Below are 17,839 nucleotides of genomic sequence, written 5' to 3' on the forward strand. Positions count from 1 at the left end.
TGTCTGCTTTATCCTTCACAAAGAACGGGTTCCTCAACGCGACCATAATTGCTATTTTGCAAAGCAAAACAAAAAGACGAGCGGGCATAACAAAAAACATGAATGGAAACAAACCAACAAAAAAAAACCATAAACAAGCATCTTGTATTTACACTGAATACAGGCATCATTTCATTATAATGGTTATGGCCACAACCCTCAACAAAAACATTTCCACATCCTCCCCCTCCCAACTTTACCCACAATTCCCTCTGTTTACCTCCCCAGCTTGCTCTTGTATACACCCCTCAAGTTGAAAGTCTGTGCAAATTGTTCAGTCTTCAGTCGACTAGGGCATGAGGCCATAGGGGAGTAACAGGAGCTTAGGTGAACACATGAAGCTGTACAGGCCTCCAGTCAGGAGGGAGTAGAGGGGACTAGAAATGGCCCGGGGAGGAGAAGATCAGGGTGAGTCCAGGAGGCTGGGTTTAGAGGTTGTCTCCGGGCTGATATTGAGGTTCGGTCGCCGTGAAGTAATCTTCGAGGAAGGCCTGCAGGTACTCAAAAGTGGGCCGCTCTTCTGCGTCTTTCTTCCAGCACTGAACCATCAGCTCGTGTAGAGAACTTGGACAGTCCTGGGGACTCGGCATCCGGTAGCCACGCTCCACTTGTTCTAGTACCTCCCTGTTGTTCATCCCTATCAAAAACAACAGAAAACTCAATAAGAGAAATAAGAGTAAATTTCAGCAGAACAATGCTTTTACGGGTGCCAACCAAGGGCGTAGATGGGCCTAACGGGTATAGGCTCGCCCACTATGAACAGGCCCCCCCGTTTTTGTTCAAATATTATATTTATTAAAGTATTGTTGTTTCATTGATTTTGATAAAACTACAAACATTATTATAACATCTCAAATCCTAAAATATTGTATAATGATTGTATAATGCTTGATGAGTTTGATTGACATCTGTGTTAGGCAATTACCCAGCTAACAGAATTTTGTTATGAGAACGTTCTCCAAATATTCAGTGTTGGTTCTGGGAACGTGAAAAATGTCCAGTTTTCTTGACGTTAGAGGAATGTGTTTTAAAAGGTATAATGTTCCTCAAACGTTCTTTAAACGTAATTTTCGATTAAAAATTCAACATGATAGTAATGTTGATTTCTAACATTCCAAGAACATAAAAATGTCCAGTTTCCTGAATGTTACTACATAGCAAAAACTCAAGAGTGTTAAAGACTCAAGAGTGTTAAAGTGTTAAAATTTGAGTGTTAAAATAACACTGAAGATTGTTAAAATTAATGTGCTATATAAGTTATTGATTGAGTGATGATTGAGCATTATTGAAGACACCTGATGATAACAAGTAAGTAGAATCGCTGAAGAAGAAAACTCAAATTTTTGTCACCATTGTGGAGATCAGTGTTTGGTTTAGTTGGGCAGTTGACCTTTACATGTTTAACTTTAGATTTTGTTTGGTTGCTGTACATGAGTTATGACAGCCAGATGAACAAAGAGAAAAGGTGATCTGATGGTGTTGGTTATGTTATAACATAATCATTATTTCACTATCATATGACCTGAATCACTGAACTCAAGTAGTCCTAATCTCTGATTAGAATGTATATTGGTCATTACAGATTCAACTGTATAAATTCCAGATTGTTCAATATAATCTAAATGATTTCTTAAAAGTTGTTCTGATAAAAAAAAAACTCTCTTTCAGGCACACACAGACATATAGAATCAGTGTATGAATCTCAACAATGGTGACAAAAAGAATATTTCTAAGACAATTCAGATCATAATTTATTCATACCGCAATGTATGATGGGAGCTATGAATGAGTTTTGATTGGTGGCACCCAGAATGCACTGCAACGTGCTTTATTATTGCCACCATTGTTGAGAATCACAGGCTGATTATTGATATCTGTGTGTCCAAACAAATGTCCATTTTCAACGACTTTTGATCAGAACAACTTTTAAGAAATCTTTTGGATTACACTTACAAATCTGGATTTTTTGCTGTTAAATCACTTTGATACGATAATGACCAATATACATCTATGTCAGAGATTAGGACTAAATGAGTTCAGTGATTTAGGTCATACGATTGTGAAATAATGATTGTTAAAACACAACCAACACCATGAGATCACATTTTCTCTTTGTTCATCTGGCTGTCATAACTCATGTACAGCAGCCAAACAAAATCTAAAGTTAAACATGTAAAGGTCAACTGCCCAACTAAACCAAACACTGATCTCCATAATGGTGACTAAAATAGATTTTTCTTCTTCAGTGATTCTGCTTGTTATCATCAGGTGTCTTCAATAATGCTCAATCATCACTCAATCAATAACTTAAATAGCACATTAACTTTAACACTCTTCAGTGTTAATTTAACACTGAAATTTTAACACTTTAACACTCTTGAGTCTTTAACACTCTTGAGTTTTTGCTGTGTAGTAACATTCAGGAATCTGGACATTTTTATATTCTTGGAATGTTAGAAATCAACATTACTATCATGTTGAATTTTTCATCGAAAATTACGTTTAAAGAACGTTTGAGGAACATTATACCTTTTAAAACACGTTCCTCTAACGTCAAGAAAACTGGACATTTTTCACGTTCCCAGAACCAACACTGAATATTTAGAGAACGTTCTTATAACAAAATTCGGTTAGCTGGGTAGGTGTTATCCAGGCTGTCTCAGGCATTTCACGCCTGTAAGATGTGTGTTCTCCCATTCAGTAATAATTTACAGTTGTGTTAGAATTTTGCTTAAACTTAGCTGCTGTTTTTCTGTTCAAAAAACTTTTTTTAAAAACTTTTAAAAAAGTACTATTGAATACGGTTTTACGGTTGACAAGCCGTCCATCAGCCCACAGGTAGCGGCAACACTTTTTAAATTTCAAGCCCAGGAGTCTCTGGCTTATTCTGTAATATCCAAGGAGTTTTGTTTTGAAAATCAGATCTTTTTTGAGTCATTTTGTATTTGGACGGGTCGTAGAAATGATAGGTGCTGTTGTTTGTCGATGGTGTATGACTTAATTGACAATTGATAAAAGCTATGTGTTAAGTATTCATATTTGAACAGATGCGAGAGATTTTTTCTACACAGCTTTGTTCTTACTTCATAGTCTGAGTATTGTACCTAGGATGTCTTATTTGCCCACACTAAACAAAATGGGGAGGTATAGAATTTCTGAAAAACAAGACAGAAATTGAAGAATGATTTTTTCTTGCAGTGTATACTCATGATAGATGCCATTTTATGAGAGATGTGGATACAGACATATCTCTCCCAAACTCACACCATTGATCGAGTCATATGGTGAGCTAGCTGAAATTCTGAAGTAAATAGAGAATGACTTTTATCTGTATGTGCTGATGTTTGAAGGCTGGTACACACAACTAGCCGGAGATGTTACGGGCCTGTGCCTTGAGTGTGTTTCTTCTCCTGCATGACGTCATGACTATATTCTCTGTCTGAGCTTGATTGTTTGCACCTGCGTCTCGTTGCATGAGTTGCTGATTAACTAGGCTATATTAAGGACATTCACCAGAAAGCAAGCTTTATTCTACCATTTTGAATGTGAATCATACTGATCAGTTTGTCTTCACTTATATTAATTACATACGGCCATGTCGTTATGAAAATATTAGTGTATTGGATTGCTCAGAAAAGATGTATGTTGGTCTTGTCTTCGTTGTTTGCTTGGTCACTTTCGTTTTTCTTCTTGTGCACTAGTTTACAAAGCTGAGTTTTTTGACACCAGGAAAGTTTTTTGAAAGATGTACTTTCACAGGTACAAAAAAGTACAGTACATTGGACCGATTGTGCATATTTCCATCACAGTTTTGTAGCATTCGTGGAAAATCAGGCCGTCTACATTGACAAAGGTCCATTGCACATAGTTGTGTTAGGGATTTAGAACAAACCACTTTTCAATTTTTGTTTTGTTTTGTGGATGATAAAATAGGCCAGAAAACAACCACCTAGAACAATCACCTAAAGGCGGGCGTACACGGTGCGAGTTCGGACACTCGGGAGGTCGTGAGATATTGCACACGTTACGAGTCAGTTAACTTGATAATCACGTCAAAGCAGCTGGTACACGGCACGACTGTCCTGCACGAATTTTATCCCGAGCCGGTGGCAATCATGTGAGCTTTTGCGCTTAACACAATGACAGAAATGTGTGTGCAAATGATTTGTTGAAAAGCAGAGAACATAGCCATTCCTTTCAACTTAAACAACATAAATAGAGAGAGAGAGGTGTGTGTGTGTGTGTGTGTGTGTGTGCGTGTGTGTGTGCGCATGCTGTATGATTGCTGCCACTGAGCTACAGTCCCATGACGTGGTTGTGTATGATTTGGCAATAGGGGACAGGCTACGCTGGTGAAAATCGGGCCGACTGCCCGAATTTTTTAAACATGTTTAAAAATTATCGGGAGTTCGGGAGGTGCTCGTAGCGTGCTCGGCTCGTAATTGCACGAGCGTGCACACACTGCGAGCCGCGACCATAACTGATTCCCACGCGATCATCTGCGAGCTCGTAAAGCAGAAAAAATAAAAAATAAAAATCGCACCGTGTACACCCCCCTTAAGTAAAAAAAAAACTCAATGTAACAACTTTATAACAAAATGTTAAAATCACTCAGAACGCCTTTGCAACCATATAGCAACACCCTAGTATTGTAGTAGCAAGTTTTACACTGGCATGCACAACTACAAAAATCGAGTTATTGTCGGAATGAATTTAGTGCTAATAAAATGTAATCACTTTTGAACCAAAATGACTAATAAAGAGATCCTCAAACTCATGCTGCAAAGGGAATTTTGCAACAACGACTGGGGAGATAAAAACAGACTAAAACTATCAATCAAACCAAAAAATGCAATATCAGATCCCCATTTTTGAAGATATGAGGGCAGGACAATAAGACCTGCTTCTCATGATTAGTGATCCTGGAACAGAACTGCACGTATGAAGCCAGAAGATTCATCATCACCATGAGGGACATGACCAGATTTCAACAACTGAGAGAGAAACGCCTGCAAACATCTGTGGATGACGCAATACTGTGTCGACTCAATGGCATTTCACACCTCCCCCTTTCATTTCTCCCCTACATTCCAGCTAAGATCAAGGTTTTGTTTTTTGTTTTTAGAATTTGTGCAGATATAATTCAACCATGGATCCCCGTCTTCAGCATATTTTAAGAGCCTGAGTGTGATTAAAAGGGTGGTTAATAAATTTTACACAGATACTGATAAATGATTCATCTATTTGATCTAATTACGGAGCCACTGCATGTCAACATGACTAGTTCTGAAAAACGTAAAGGTGTGGAAAGAGCCCGTTTGAAATAAAATGAAAAAATAAAATCTGAGACTGGACATGCCTCTCATAAATTAGTCTACAGATATGTATATCAGCAGATACGCATCAAGGTATGTGGCAGCAAATATCTTTAAACACCTTTAAATGTTAAACATGTCTTTTGGTTTACAGAAGCAATAAAATATCATAAGCTGAGTCTTCAAAAGACACCTATTTTGGATGTAGGTTATAATTTTTTTTAGTTTGATGTATTTTAAATAGGGCTGTCAGTTAAACGCGTTATTAACGGCGTTAACGCAAACCCATTAATTTTTTATCGCGAGATTAACGGTCTTTTTGGCCTAGCAAACTTTGTAGGTTTTTTTTCACATGCTTTTGCAACAGAAAAAAGAAATCAAGAGACATTTAGAATAGATAAAATTGTGCGATTAATTGAGATTAATCGCGAGTTAACTATGACATTAATGCGATTAATCGCGATTAAATATTTTAATCGTTTGACAGCACTAATTTTAAACTTTTAAAGGGTCACATTAGTAATTTCACAATACATCTAGTGATCACTCAAAGCAACTGTTTTAAGATTTACCTGGATATGGAACTCTGCCTTTAGTGACCAGCTCCGTAAGCAGGATTCCAAAAGACCAAACATCGGATTTAATAGTGAACTTCCCATACAGAGCTGCCTCAGGAGCCGTCCACTTAATAGGGAATTTAGCCCCTGAAATACAGACATGGGAGAAAGAAGATTCATTAAAATGAAAGTGCACTGGAATTTCTAAAATACATTGTCTCAAAGACAGCCACCATTAAAGACTTTTAAAAATAAAATTGAATTTTGATGTCATGATTCAATGTCATTTTTTCCCCCCACCTAATATTGGACAGGAAAGTAGGGTTTAGAGAAAGCAAATAACCAGAGACAAGAGAGAGGAAGAGGACCTGGAAAGGACTTCGAGCCACCCAATATGTGCTATTGCTCTGGATTCAAATTTATTTCTTAAAGTCCCCCTGTGTTGAAAATCAAGCTTTAATTGTGTTGTTTATGTGGTGTTTTTAATATGCCTTAAGTCAAACCATGTTCAAATTCAAACCATGTTCAAATGAGTGAGTGGAGGCGGGGCTCGTTTGTTACATTCAAGCTATTTTAAGGCATGACGTTTTTTTTTTTTTCAAGGAAAAACTTTTAAATATGTAATTTTGGTGATCAAAGAAGAGTTTTAAGGGGTAAAATGATTAACTATAGAGGGACTTTAATATCTCTGGTAGTATTGTGCACAATTCATTAGATCTTCTGAAACAACTTTTCTTTTCTGCTGATGTAACCAATGGTGTGTGTTGCCCAACAATATCAAAGTTCACTTCTCACGATCCAATCAAATCTCAAACTATAAAATCAAGTACCATCCTACATTAATTTCAGCTGAATATTCTGTATTAATCGTGGAGCTCCCACTGTCAGTGGCGTAGCCTGAACTTTTTTTCAGGGATGGCCAGGTAGGAACCAGTGATTTTATTGGTGTGGCTAAATAAATTAATAAATAAATATATATATAACCGGTTTTCAAATCTAGAGAAAATCACTTAACATGCATCTAACTGTGTATAGCCTGCGTGGAATGCATTAAACTGATGTGGAATGGAACACACATAAAGCCATGTAGCTACACCCTGCCCACTGTGCCTAAAAATGTTACCTTTCCATGTGAGATACGACCTCTTTTGCTCTAAAAAATTAATTAATCTGTAAATTAATTGTGAAACTGTTTGTAGCTTTCCTGTAGCTCAAACAGTAGAGCGTTGGCGCTTGCAACGCTAAAGGTCATAGGTTTGATTAACAGGGAAAGCAAGAACTGATAAAAATGTAAATGTGTACCTTGGAATGCAATGCAAGTCGCTTTGGATAAAAGCGTCTGCCAAATGCATAAATGTAAATGTAAATGTTTGTTTTGAGAAGTGGCTGATTCTGGCACCAACAATATTGGGAGTTGGGTGGCAGGATTTCTGTGCACGACGAACGCTTCATGTTCACGTCAGCTTCACAGGTCTTCCTGCCGCTTGCCCTTCTTACAGAAAATAAATTGTGACCTTTCAGGTAACTTTTTTTCCGAGCAGTTCCTTGCTCTGCCGCAACCTCTTTGGCTGCTATCTCTCTGCACCTCAGGAATGGGATAAGCGGTCTGCCAATGAGAAAAGTCTCTGCTAGTTTATCTGCTAGAGGCCAAAACTGTGGGAGGGAAGTTATTCAAATCACAGCTTAACACTTCTGAGGAGACAGCATCCCAAAGACTGGAGTTGAGAAACACTGAACAAACATATTGAATTACAAATAATATCTTCTTAAAAAATCTACTTTTGTGTTCTGTGGAAAAAGTTGGGTTTGGAATAATATGAGGGGAAATTACAATTAAACATTTTTGGGTCGACTATTTCTTTAAAGGGTTAGTTCACCCAAAAATGTCAATTCTGTCAATAATTACTCACCCTCATGTTGTTCCAACCCCGTAAGACTTTCGTTCATCTTCCGAACACAAATTAAGATATTTTTTATTAAATCTGAGAGCTGGCTCCCTTCTCCATAGGCTTCTTAAGGGATTGAAACTTGCCGGCCCAGAAAGTTATTAAAGACATTGTTAAAATAGTCCGAGTGACTACAGTGGCTCAACCTTAAGTTTATCAAGCGACGAGAATACTTTTTGTGTGCAACAACCCCCAAAAATAACGACTTTATTCAACTATTCAGCTGTTACACTACGTGAACTCGCGTCAGAGGCCACACAGAAGAAAATGAATAGTTGAATAAAGTTGTTATTTTTGTTTGTTTTTTGCACACAAAAAGGATTCTCGTCGCTTGATAAACTTATGGTTGAGCCACTGTAGTCACTTGGACTATTTTAACAATGTCTTTAATAACTTTCTGGGCCGGCAAGTTTCAATTACAGAGAAGCCTATAGGAGTGAGACAGCTCTCAGATTTAATCAAACATATCTTAATTTGTGTTCGGAAGATGACCGAAAGTCTTACGGGGTTGGAACAACATGAGGGAGAGTAATTACTGAGAGAATTATCATTTTTGGGTGAACTAACCCTTTAAATAGTAGTTTCCCATGCTTCGGGATCAGCATCCAAAACAATATGTATATGTATGTTTCTAGATGGTCTGTAAACACCATAAAAATATGATCAATAAGTCTTTAAAAATGATTTTACATTACTTTAACCAAAGTCCTTTTAGGCAAGTCATGCCACTCGGCCGCCATCTTGGCAACGCCTCCGGGCAGCTATTTCGGACTAACAAGACCAGGCTCCTATCTAAATGAATGGGCAGAGACTCAGAACTGCACTTTCACTGGTCACCGGGACATAAAAACTGCATGTATACAAACACTAATAAAATATGATAAAAATCGCTGAAAAAGTGTGATGACTTTGCCCCAAAATAAGGTTTAAAACGCCTTTTTCCCCACAGGTTATACTTTTACTGCGCATGCGCAAGGGTTCTCTCGCTCTCTGTCGTGCGCGCGCTACTGCTCGCTCGCTCTAGATTCCGGGAGATTTGAACTAATTTGCGGTCATCAGGGAGCTGCTATCAATCTGCGGGAGACTCCCGGAACTTCCGGGAGACTTGGGATGTCTGATATTTACACAACTAACACATCAAATCTGCCGCCTTTTCAAACAGTAACATATTTTCCGCTGTCGCAAACCTCAACTGTGCGCATGCGTCGGTGGAACCAGTTGATAGGCTTAAATGTTTTCCGGCTTGACTGTTAAAAGCAGACGATTGGCTTTCCAGCGGGAGGGGCGGGGCATGTGCATACAACCGCCATCTTTGGCGTTACGGGTTTTCCCTAAATAGTTGTATTAAGGATTGGGGAAGTGGCATGTCTCTATATAAACAGCCAATTTGATTATACTTAAAGAGGCAGCAACTGAATTTAAGTTAAGTTTTTAAGTTGAAATATGTGATTTTTTTTTTTTTTTTACAGTGGATGAATGTGCTTACCTTGTCGGGCAGTGTACTCATTGTCTTCAATGAGTCTGGCCAGGCCAAAGTCAGCGATTTTACACACAAGGTTATCGCCGACCAGAATGTTAGCGGAGCGCAGATCTCTGTGAATGTAGTTCATCCGCTCGATGTAGGCCATGCCTCCAGCCACCTGAATATATACAAACACCGGCATTGAAATATGGTGAGCAAAGTCAAATCCTTGTGGAATAAGTGCTGAGGTTACTATAGGCAAAACTAAGAAAGACAGCCTTCTGAGTATTACAGTGCTGATACAGTAGATGCATAGAAATGATATAACTTCATGAACACAACAGGGGCCAGAAAAGACTCTTTTCAGATCGAGCGGCCCAAAGCAGTTATTTTCATCCTGCTGTACTTGTTACATCATTGATCTACAGTGGCCTCAGTATTTTAAGCAGTAGTATACCTATTCTTGCATCATTAAAGTACAGTAAAATATATCTGTGAATGGTTTGTGTTATCGTTCTTTGAAATACATGGTGGCTTGCTGTTCTCTTATCCAATGCAATGAAATTCAGTAGGGAAACACCAGAAGATATGTTGAAAGATACAGAACAACTTACTGAAATGAATCATGTCTCATGTTATCACTCAATCAGTGTTTCAACCAGGGAAAGACGTCAATAATTCAGCTTGCAGTCTATACAATTTCCTTTAACATTACATTTACCTCAAGAAAGCTATTCAATGTCCATAAACTCATTAGTTAGGTAGAAAAAATTACTCTAGAGAAGAGCATTTTGCTAAATATATGCAGTGAATTACATAATACTAACAGTTTAAGTAAAAATAGAATGCATGTCTTCATTATTTAATGTATATTTGAATAAATCTGTCATGAAAACAAGTTATCACAGTACATTGTTGTTTAAATGTTTATATTTCACCAACAAACTGGTGTAGAAACAAATCTGTTATTAAAAAGTTGATGTACAAACATTTAAATTGCAAATTTTATAACTTTATAATAAGAATTTTCATTACATTCAGTTATTTTTAAGTGTGTCCAAATACTTTCTGGACCACTGTAGATGAGGTTTCATTTGTATTTAACCCGGAACATTCCTAAAGAAGGGCTATTTACACTCAGAGTGATGATGTAGTACCTGGGCCGCCATATCGACGAGGTTCGGCAGTTTCAGCCCCCGTCCCTCCCCGTCCTTAAGGAAATCTAGGAGGCTTCCTAAAACATGCAACGTGCACATGTTAGCTTCACGGATAGAAGAGACATTTCTGCTACAAGATCATGTGTACGCATGCCTGCATAATCACAGATAAACTGTACTTAACATCATATTCCCTTGTTGTTCTGATATAAAAGTGTCTGATGTGCTGTTAACAAATAAAGCTCCTTCCCCAGTCCACCCAGACCCTTTATTAAAACTAAATCACAAAAAGACTTGTTCAGAACTCTACATAGTATTGATGTCACAACCATGAGCACATTAACAGATAACCATCAGCATTAACTTTACATATCAACACCTCTTAGTAAAGAGCGACTTGGCTGTCCTGATGAATGACAATAACAGTATACAGAGATTAGCCGATAATAACAGAGTCCATTTTGTAGAACTAAAAAAACAGTCTGTTTAAACTAATTTAAATGCATGAATTTTTTTTTCTTCCAAGAAAGACGGTGGATTTTGGTCTTGACTAAATTATGTTTTTAATGCTTAATAACATGTGGAGTTCAGGATTTTTCCATCCACTGTCCATTAGGTTTTTCTTCAGTGTTAGGTTAAACGTCTGTTTCCTCCATTACAGGTCTTCAAATTAAATATAGGCCACTATAATTTCTTTTTCTTTCTGTCCAAGCGTTTTGAGGCCTCACGTGACAATTTCTGAGGTTAGAACATCAACCTTCAATCCTGATTTATCTTTAATTGGATTTTTTTTTTTTTTATCAGTGTTGCTAAAATAGATACATTCTATGCCTGTCCTCTGGTTAAGCCATTCTCTTCACTTTTACGATGAGAACAACTGCTGACCTTTGCCCATGTACTCAGTGACAATGTAGATGGGCTCCTCAGAAACCACAGCATAGAGCTGCACTAGTTTATCGTGTCGTAATTTCTTCATGATCTGCGCTTCCTCCAGGAAGGACTCTGGAGACATGGTCCCAGGCTTGAGGGTCTTCACAGCCACTTTAGTGTTGCCATTCCATGTGCCTGACAGCAAAAAACACACAGTTGTCAGTCAGTACAACAGCACAAAGCCCCTAGCCGAACAGCATGCCACAAAATGACTTCCATGCACCCAGGAAATATTGAAACCCCTCTTGTTCATGCAAAATCATTTTGCAATTAAAACAGCCATTATCCCACAAGTACACTCATGGGAGAATCCACTTAAAATCTATGTATAGCATTGTCCATTTGTAGTCACTTTCAGTTGAGAGGAATTCATGTTAAATGAGGAATTGACTGCATGGTCTATTTTTAGCAGGTATAACATTCCATCATTTGATGAACACTGCAAAAAAACTTTTTCGTAATAACTTTTTTTTTTGTCTCATTTTCCAGTAAAAATATCTAAGCATCTTTAAAATGAGAAAAAATGTTATTTAAAAAAAAAAATACTTGAGAAGCAAAATAGTGTAAGATAATAAGATTTCTTCTCAGAGAATATATTGTATATTGAATTTGCCTCATTGTTCTATCCTACTTGGTAAATTATTTTATATAAAAAAAAAATCATAAGCATATGTATAGATACCATTATAGACCATTTTAAAATAGTATAAATAAAATAATTTTGTTACATTTTAGATTAAATCAATAAATGTATTTGAAGATATATTCCGTGAAAACGTCTTAATATACTGCTTATGCAATCTAAAGTATATTATTTTTAGGATGCTTAGATGTGTTGACTTTATAACAGTGATTGAGAAAATGATCAGAACTACTGCTGGTCAATAGAAAATAGATTACAGATTACACTGTACTTGTGATATGTGGCTGTTTTTCTGCAGGACACAGTGAGGAATTTCAACAGACAGAAAACAACACTAGCCGCTTTTCCACCGTCGGGCCAAACCGTTCTCTTTGCTGAACCGTTCCATTCCGTGGCGATCCGGTCCAGATATGGTTCCATTTTCCACTGTGGATCTGTGGATTCTGATTGGCTGTCTATGTTTGTATCGTTCATCAGCTGGATAAAATCGTTCTGAAAGTGATTCCAACGATATTGTTTCTCTGTACCGTTATCATTATAGCTGTGGTGTGAACTCTACAATTCTTTAATATTAAAAACGATTTTTAGAACTATATCTTTATAGTTATAGTCATTAGTGTGAACGGGCCTTTAGCCAGCTACAGAGCAACTAGTAGCCAGGCTACAGACAAGTGACCGATCCTGAGCGGCGACATCCTTACACACATTCTACCAGCACAGTTCAGTACGGTTAGACAACCGTGCCGAGAACGGTTTGTAATCGTGCCGTGCAGTACCAGGCTCAAGTGGAAATACAGCTGGAACCGTTCCTTACCGTTCTTGGAACCGACGGTGGAAAAGTGGCAATTATTAATTTTACAACACTGGAATCTGCTTGCCTTTAAATGACACTGCAATGGTGGATATTCTATTTCAAATGTCAAGTTTTTAACTAGATATTAAAGTTACAGTTACGCCTTCCCTATCCCAACTGGCCCAGCACAACTTCACATTACAGAAGATAATGTTCCAAACGTCATCTCGTGTTTACTTGCAGGCGATGTCAAGGTGGTACTAAAATGGTTACATCAGATGCGGTGCTTGGTTTTTAAATCCACTGATCTACACACACATTGATCTGTGTGACTCTGCTCATTAAAAACTAAATACCAGCAGTGTCCTAAAGGCAATAATTATAAAAGGCAGATTCAGGAGATATTTTGGGATGCACATCTACAGGGAAAGGGAAAGTAAGAGGGTGAACAAGATCGCTTGTGATTAATAAACACCCATGATTCAACTTAATATTTACGGTTCTTATTCTTACCTCCATTCAATGACGTGATAACCACATGTAGAAGAATCACTGAAGCTCTTACAATAATTATAAAAAATAAAACGTGCGCGCACAAATTAGCTACAGTTTGTCTCTCACATAAAATTTGTTCTCGTGAATTATTTAAGTTACTTTTTTTGCAACATTTACATCTATGATGAGTTCACATGTTCATCTAATCCTTGAGCATGGTATGGGTAAACAGAAATGGCTTGCTATCCGTAATGAAGAGGTACGGAGCCCCAAAAGGGACATAGTCATGAAAAAAATATGAGATGGGAGGAACAAATTTATTTTAATGCTTTTGCTTTTGAGGAACTTTGCGTTCGCTCACAAAAAACGCAAAAGTTTTGAGAGCGAACGCAAAGTTTCTCAGGGGAACGTGTGAGAGAATGAGGAATTAAGTTAGCAACCAATATGACTGGATTAGATGAAAATGCTTCTCCCAAACCTAAGTTTGCGTGGAGGTCAGTGAATGTGGGAGAGGAGGCGACTGTCTTACCACACCAAACATCAGCGAAACACCCGGCCCCCAGCTTCATGTCCAGCGTCAGAGACTCGCGGACGATTTCCCAGGAATCATGGCTAAGTCCCACCGTATCAGGGGTGTAGTCAACGCACACGCCCGTTAAATTAAAGCACAAACCATCTGCACTCTCTATAGAGGGGAGGAGTAGAGGGGTTAACTAGCAGGACGGCGGAGGACATGCACTGAGAGAGAAGGAGTGTGGCTGTGATGTTCTGAGAGGGTCGCTCACTTCATGTCTGAATATTTCAGAGATGGATGTAATAGATCCAATCTTTTCTGTATTCGCTTTGATTTTAGGTTAAACATAACTTAACTTTAACGAAAACATTAGTGCTCTGATGTTGGCACTTACTGAACTTATTGTTTTAAAAGTGCAGTCCCAAGACTTGAGACTAAGGTGATCAAATCCTGCCCTTCAAATGTACTGTTACGGCATAACACCAATAACCTGGTAACTTTTATAAAGAACGATAACTGAAAGAGTGGTCACATGACTATCTATAACCAGTAGTTTTAGATCCACCTAGACAAGTAGTTTCAGCTCAAAAAGTATGATCTGGACAACTTTATAACTCCAATTATAATTTGAGGTTTTACTGGATGATTTAAGTGTTAAATTCATCATGAAAGGAAAATTATGATTGCCTAAACTTCTCTTTTGTGATGTACTGTATAGTGAAATAGGCGGGATTTTCAGATGTCATTGTAAGGGGTCTTTTGATTAAAGATTACGAGGGCACATGATTTTTTTATTTATTTATTTTTTATAATGATGTGCTTGGATAAAACATTTAAATAAATACTGCAATATTTCATTAAAAAAGTTTCAAACTTTGCCTTTTAAACATTCCAGAACACTGGCCCAGTTTACTTCCACTGTAAGTGTGTTTTTTCGGCACTAATGCTTTCGTTAGAGCTGGACACGTATTAAACCTGGAAGATCCGTGAATATATTAGCTCACACATTCAGACATTTGTAAAGTGACTCCGCACTCACTTCGACCTCACTCCATCTCCCTCTCTGGCCGGTTGTTGTTAAGCACAGTGGGAGGGCCATACCCATCCAAACCTCCCCGAACTGGCCGTTGCCCAAGCGCTTTATGAGCTGCAGTGACTCCCGAGGAATCTCCCACACATCTTTGGTTTTGACAGACAGGTCAGTGAGCCTTGGCATCCCTTTGTGGCAAGGGACGACCAAGCGACAGCAAAGCCCTGCTGCCCGCTCTGAGCACGCACACAAACACAGAGAAATATACACAATGTCAGAGAGAGAGAGAGAGAGAAGAAAAGCATCAGAAGCACGGAAGGAAGCAGTACAGAGTTTCAGCATGACACCTGCAGATATAGGGTGCAATATGTGTAGCTTGTGAGCCATGTTGCATGTTTTCTTTTCAGTGGCCTTGTGCAACACTAAATGTTAGTGAACTCTCTTAAAGTCCCCCTGTAGTCAATAACTTTATCCCTTAAAACTTATCTTTGATCACCAAAATTACATATTTTAACGTTTTTTTTCCTTAGAATAGCTTGAATGTAACTACACCCTTGCCTCATTTGATATACGCGGTTCTACGAATATGCAAATGAGCCCCGCCTCCACTCACTCACACAGCAGCTCAGAGATTTTTGAGACTGTCTTTGGTTCACTGCAGTTTTAAAGGGGTGATGAACTGAGAAATCTAATTTTACTTGAGCTTTTGACATCTAAGAGGTCATCATATTATAAGACTATGCTGTAAGTTTCAGAACTGAAAACGTCCTTGTTAGTCCAATAAAAGCTTTTATTGACACCAGGCTCAGCAAACGACTCGTTTTTCAAAGTGGGGAACTATGACGACAAAGAGGATAAAACACCACCCCTGCAGAAGATCAACACCTACTTCAACACGCCCGGTTTAGCCCCGCCCACCGATTCGCGCATTACACGTTAAACTCATTATAATATGCAAAACTGTTATCCACTCACAGCAGTGGGCGTTTACTTCCAAGTCTTCAATGCGAGACGCCCATAAAAACCGAGCGTTTTTGAGCTAGGCTCAAAACTAGGGTAGAAGATAGCCTACTTATTAATTTTGATGGTTTTGAATGTAAAAACCAAGCGAACGTCATAAATTGACCTCAGACAACAATATAAAAAAATTTAAAAAGCCAGTTCATGACCACTTTAAGGAGAAAATACTCAGCAATGGTGTTGACATGAATTTGCACATGGTTTGTCTTAAAGCATATTAAAAACACCACATAGAAATATAAAAAACATTAAAAGCTGGATTTTCACCACAGGGGGACTTTAAAGGCACAAAAAAACTCTTTCCTGTGCAACAAAGACTTAAGGACTTTTTTTCCTACATGATCTTAAAAAAAAAAAAAAACTACAACAATAACTAATAACTAAAACCTGGTAACTGATTGGAAAAAAAAAAACAGTGATGTTATCAATCAAACATTCAGTCTGAACTGTTATAGCACTTTTTGAGATGTTTTCCCCTCATTGATTGGCAATAGTGTTGGGCATGCCAGTTGGACTTGTTTTGACATTTAACAAATGGTTAATGTGTGTTCATTTTCCAACAACGCTACAGCAATGTTTACTCCGGACTGTAAAGCTGAGATAACAGAACACTTGGCACCAATAGACGCATCATTTCAGGAATCGGTCACCGAGTACAGTACCATCTGCTCTGAGCTCGAGGAACCCGAGCGTGTATCCGGCCATCAACACAACATGATCCTCTCACACGTGGCAATAAAAGTGTGATGATGACATCGGGTTCATACTTTTTTCTGGTGCGGACTTGAGTTTGACGTCAAAGTTGTTTTGGCAAGCACTTTGATTAAAAGTTTTGCAACATGACCTCACACAAGTATATTTTAAGTTCTGGTGTACATGTGTAATTCAATATGGGTCAAAATTGGTATTAAAGTAATCATACACTCACCGGCCACTTTATTAGGTACCCCATGCTAGTAACGGGTTGGACCCCCTTTTGCCTTCAGAACTGCCTCAATTCTTCGTGGCATAGATTCAACAAGGTGCTGGAAGCATTCCTCAGGGAGTTTGGTCCATATTGACATGATGGCATCACACAGTTGCCGCAGATTTGTCGGCTGCACATCCATGATGCGAATCTCCCGTTCCACCACATCCCAAAGATGCTCTATTGGGTTGAGATCTGGTGACTGTGGAGGCCATTTTAGTACAGTGAACTCATTGTCATGTTCAAGAAACCAATTTGAAATGATTAGAGCTTTGTGACATGGTGGAAGTAGCCATCAGAGGATGGGTACATGGTGGCCATAAAGGGATGGACATGGTCAGAAACAATGCTCAGGTAGGCCGTGGCATTTAAACGATGCCCAATTGGCACTAAGGGGCCTAAAGTGTGCCAGGAAAACATCCCCCACACCATTACACCACCACCACCAGCCTGCACAGTGGTAACAAGGCATGATGGTTCCATGTTCTCATTCTGTTTACGCCAAATTCTGACTCTAACATCTGAATGTCTCAACAGAAATCGAGACTCATCAGACCAGGCAACATTTTTCCAGTCTTCAACTGTTCAATTTTGGTGAGCTCTTGCAAATTGTAGCCTCTTTTTCCTATTTGTAGTGGAGATGAGTGGTACCCGGTGGAGTCTTCTGCTGTTGTAGCCCATCCGCCTCAAGGTTGTGCGTGTTGTGGCTTCACAAATGCTTTGCTGCATACCTCGGTTGTAACGAGTGGTTATTTCAGTCACTGTTGCCCTTCTATCAGCTCGAACCAGTCTGGCCATTCTCCTCTGACCTCTGGCATCAATAAGGCATTTCCGCCCACAGAACTGCCGCTGACTGGATGTTTTTTCTTTTTCGGACCATTCTCTGTAAACCCTAGAGATGGTTGTGCGTGAAAATCCCAGTAGATTAGCAGTTTCTGAAATACTCAGACCAGCCCTTCTGGCACCAACAA

The 17,839-nt window shown here is 38.6% G+C and overlaps 1 protein-coding gene across 4 annotated transcripts in view; it reads right to left on the reverse strand.

Annotated features, from left to right (window-relative positions):
- Positions 1–402: 402 nt before the first annotated feature.
- fynb (FYN proto-oncogene, Src family tyrosine kinase b) overlaps positions 403–17,839 on the reverse strand; it is an 85,752-nt gene continuing 68,315 nt past the window's right edge. For 3 of the 4 annotated variants that reach the window (XM_056250704.1, XM_056250633.1, XM_056250787.1), the window contains exons 8-13: positions 14,953–15,117; positions 11,362–11,541; positions 10,477–10,553; positions 9,344–9,497; positions 5,927–6,058; positions 403–676 (exon numbers count right to left, since the gene is read on the reverse strand). In XM_056250704.1, the coding sequence (XP_056106679.1) occupies positions 468–676; positions 5,927–6,058; positions 9,344–9,497; positions 10,477–10,553; positions 11,362–11,541; positions 14,953–15,117 (917 nt within the window). In that variant the 3' untranslated portion in view covers positions 403–467. Of the gene's footprint in view, positions 677–5,926; positions 6,059–9,343; positions 9,498–10,476; positions 10,554–11,361; positions 11,542–13,866; positions 14,023–14,952; positions 15,118–17,839 lie in introns of all 4 variants that reach the window. The other variant, XM_056250871.1, reaches the window with a different exon arrangement.

The sequence above is a fragment of the Rhinichthys klamathensis genome, unplaced genomic scaffold, assembly GCF_029890125.1.
Source record: "Rhinichthys klamathensis goyatoka isolate OS25496 unplaced genomic scaffold, OSU_Roscu_1.1 h1tg000001l_1, whole genome shotgun sequence".
In the NCBI taxonomy this organism is placed as follows: domain Eukaryota; kingdom Metazoa; phylum Chordata; class Actinopteri; order Cypriniformes; family Leuciscidae; genus Rhinichthys; species Rhinichthys klamathensis.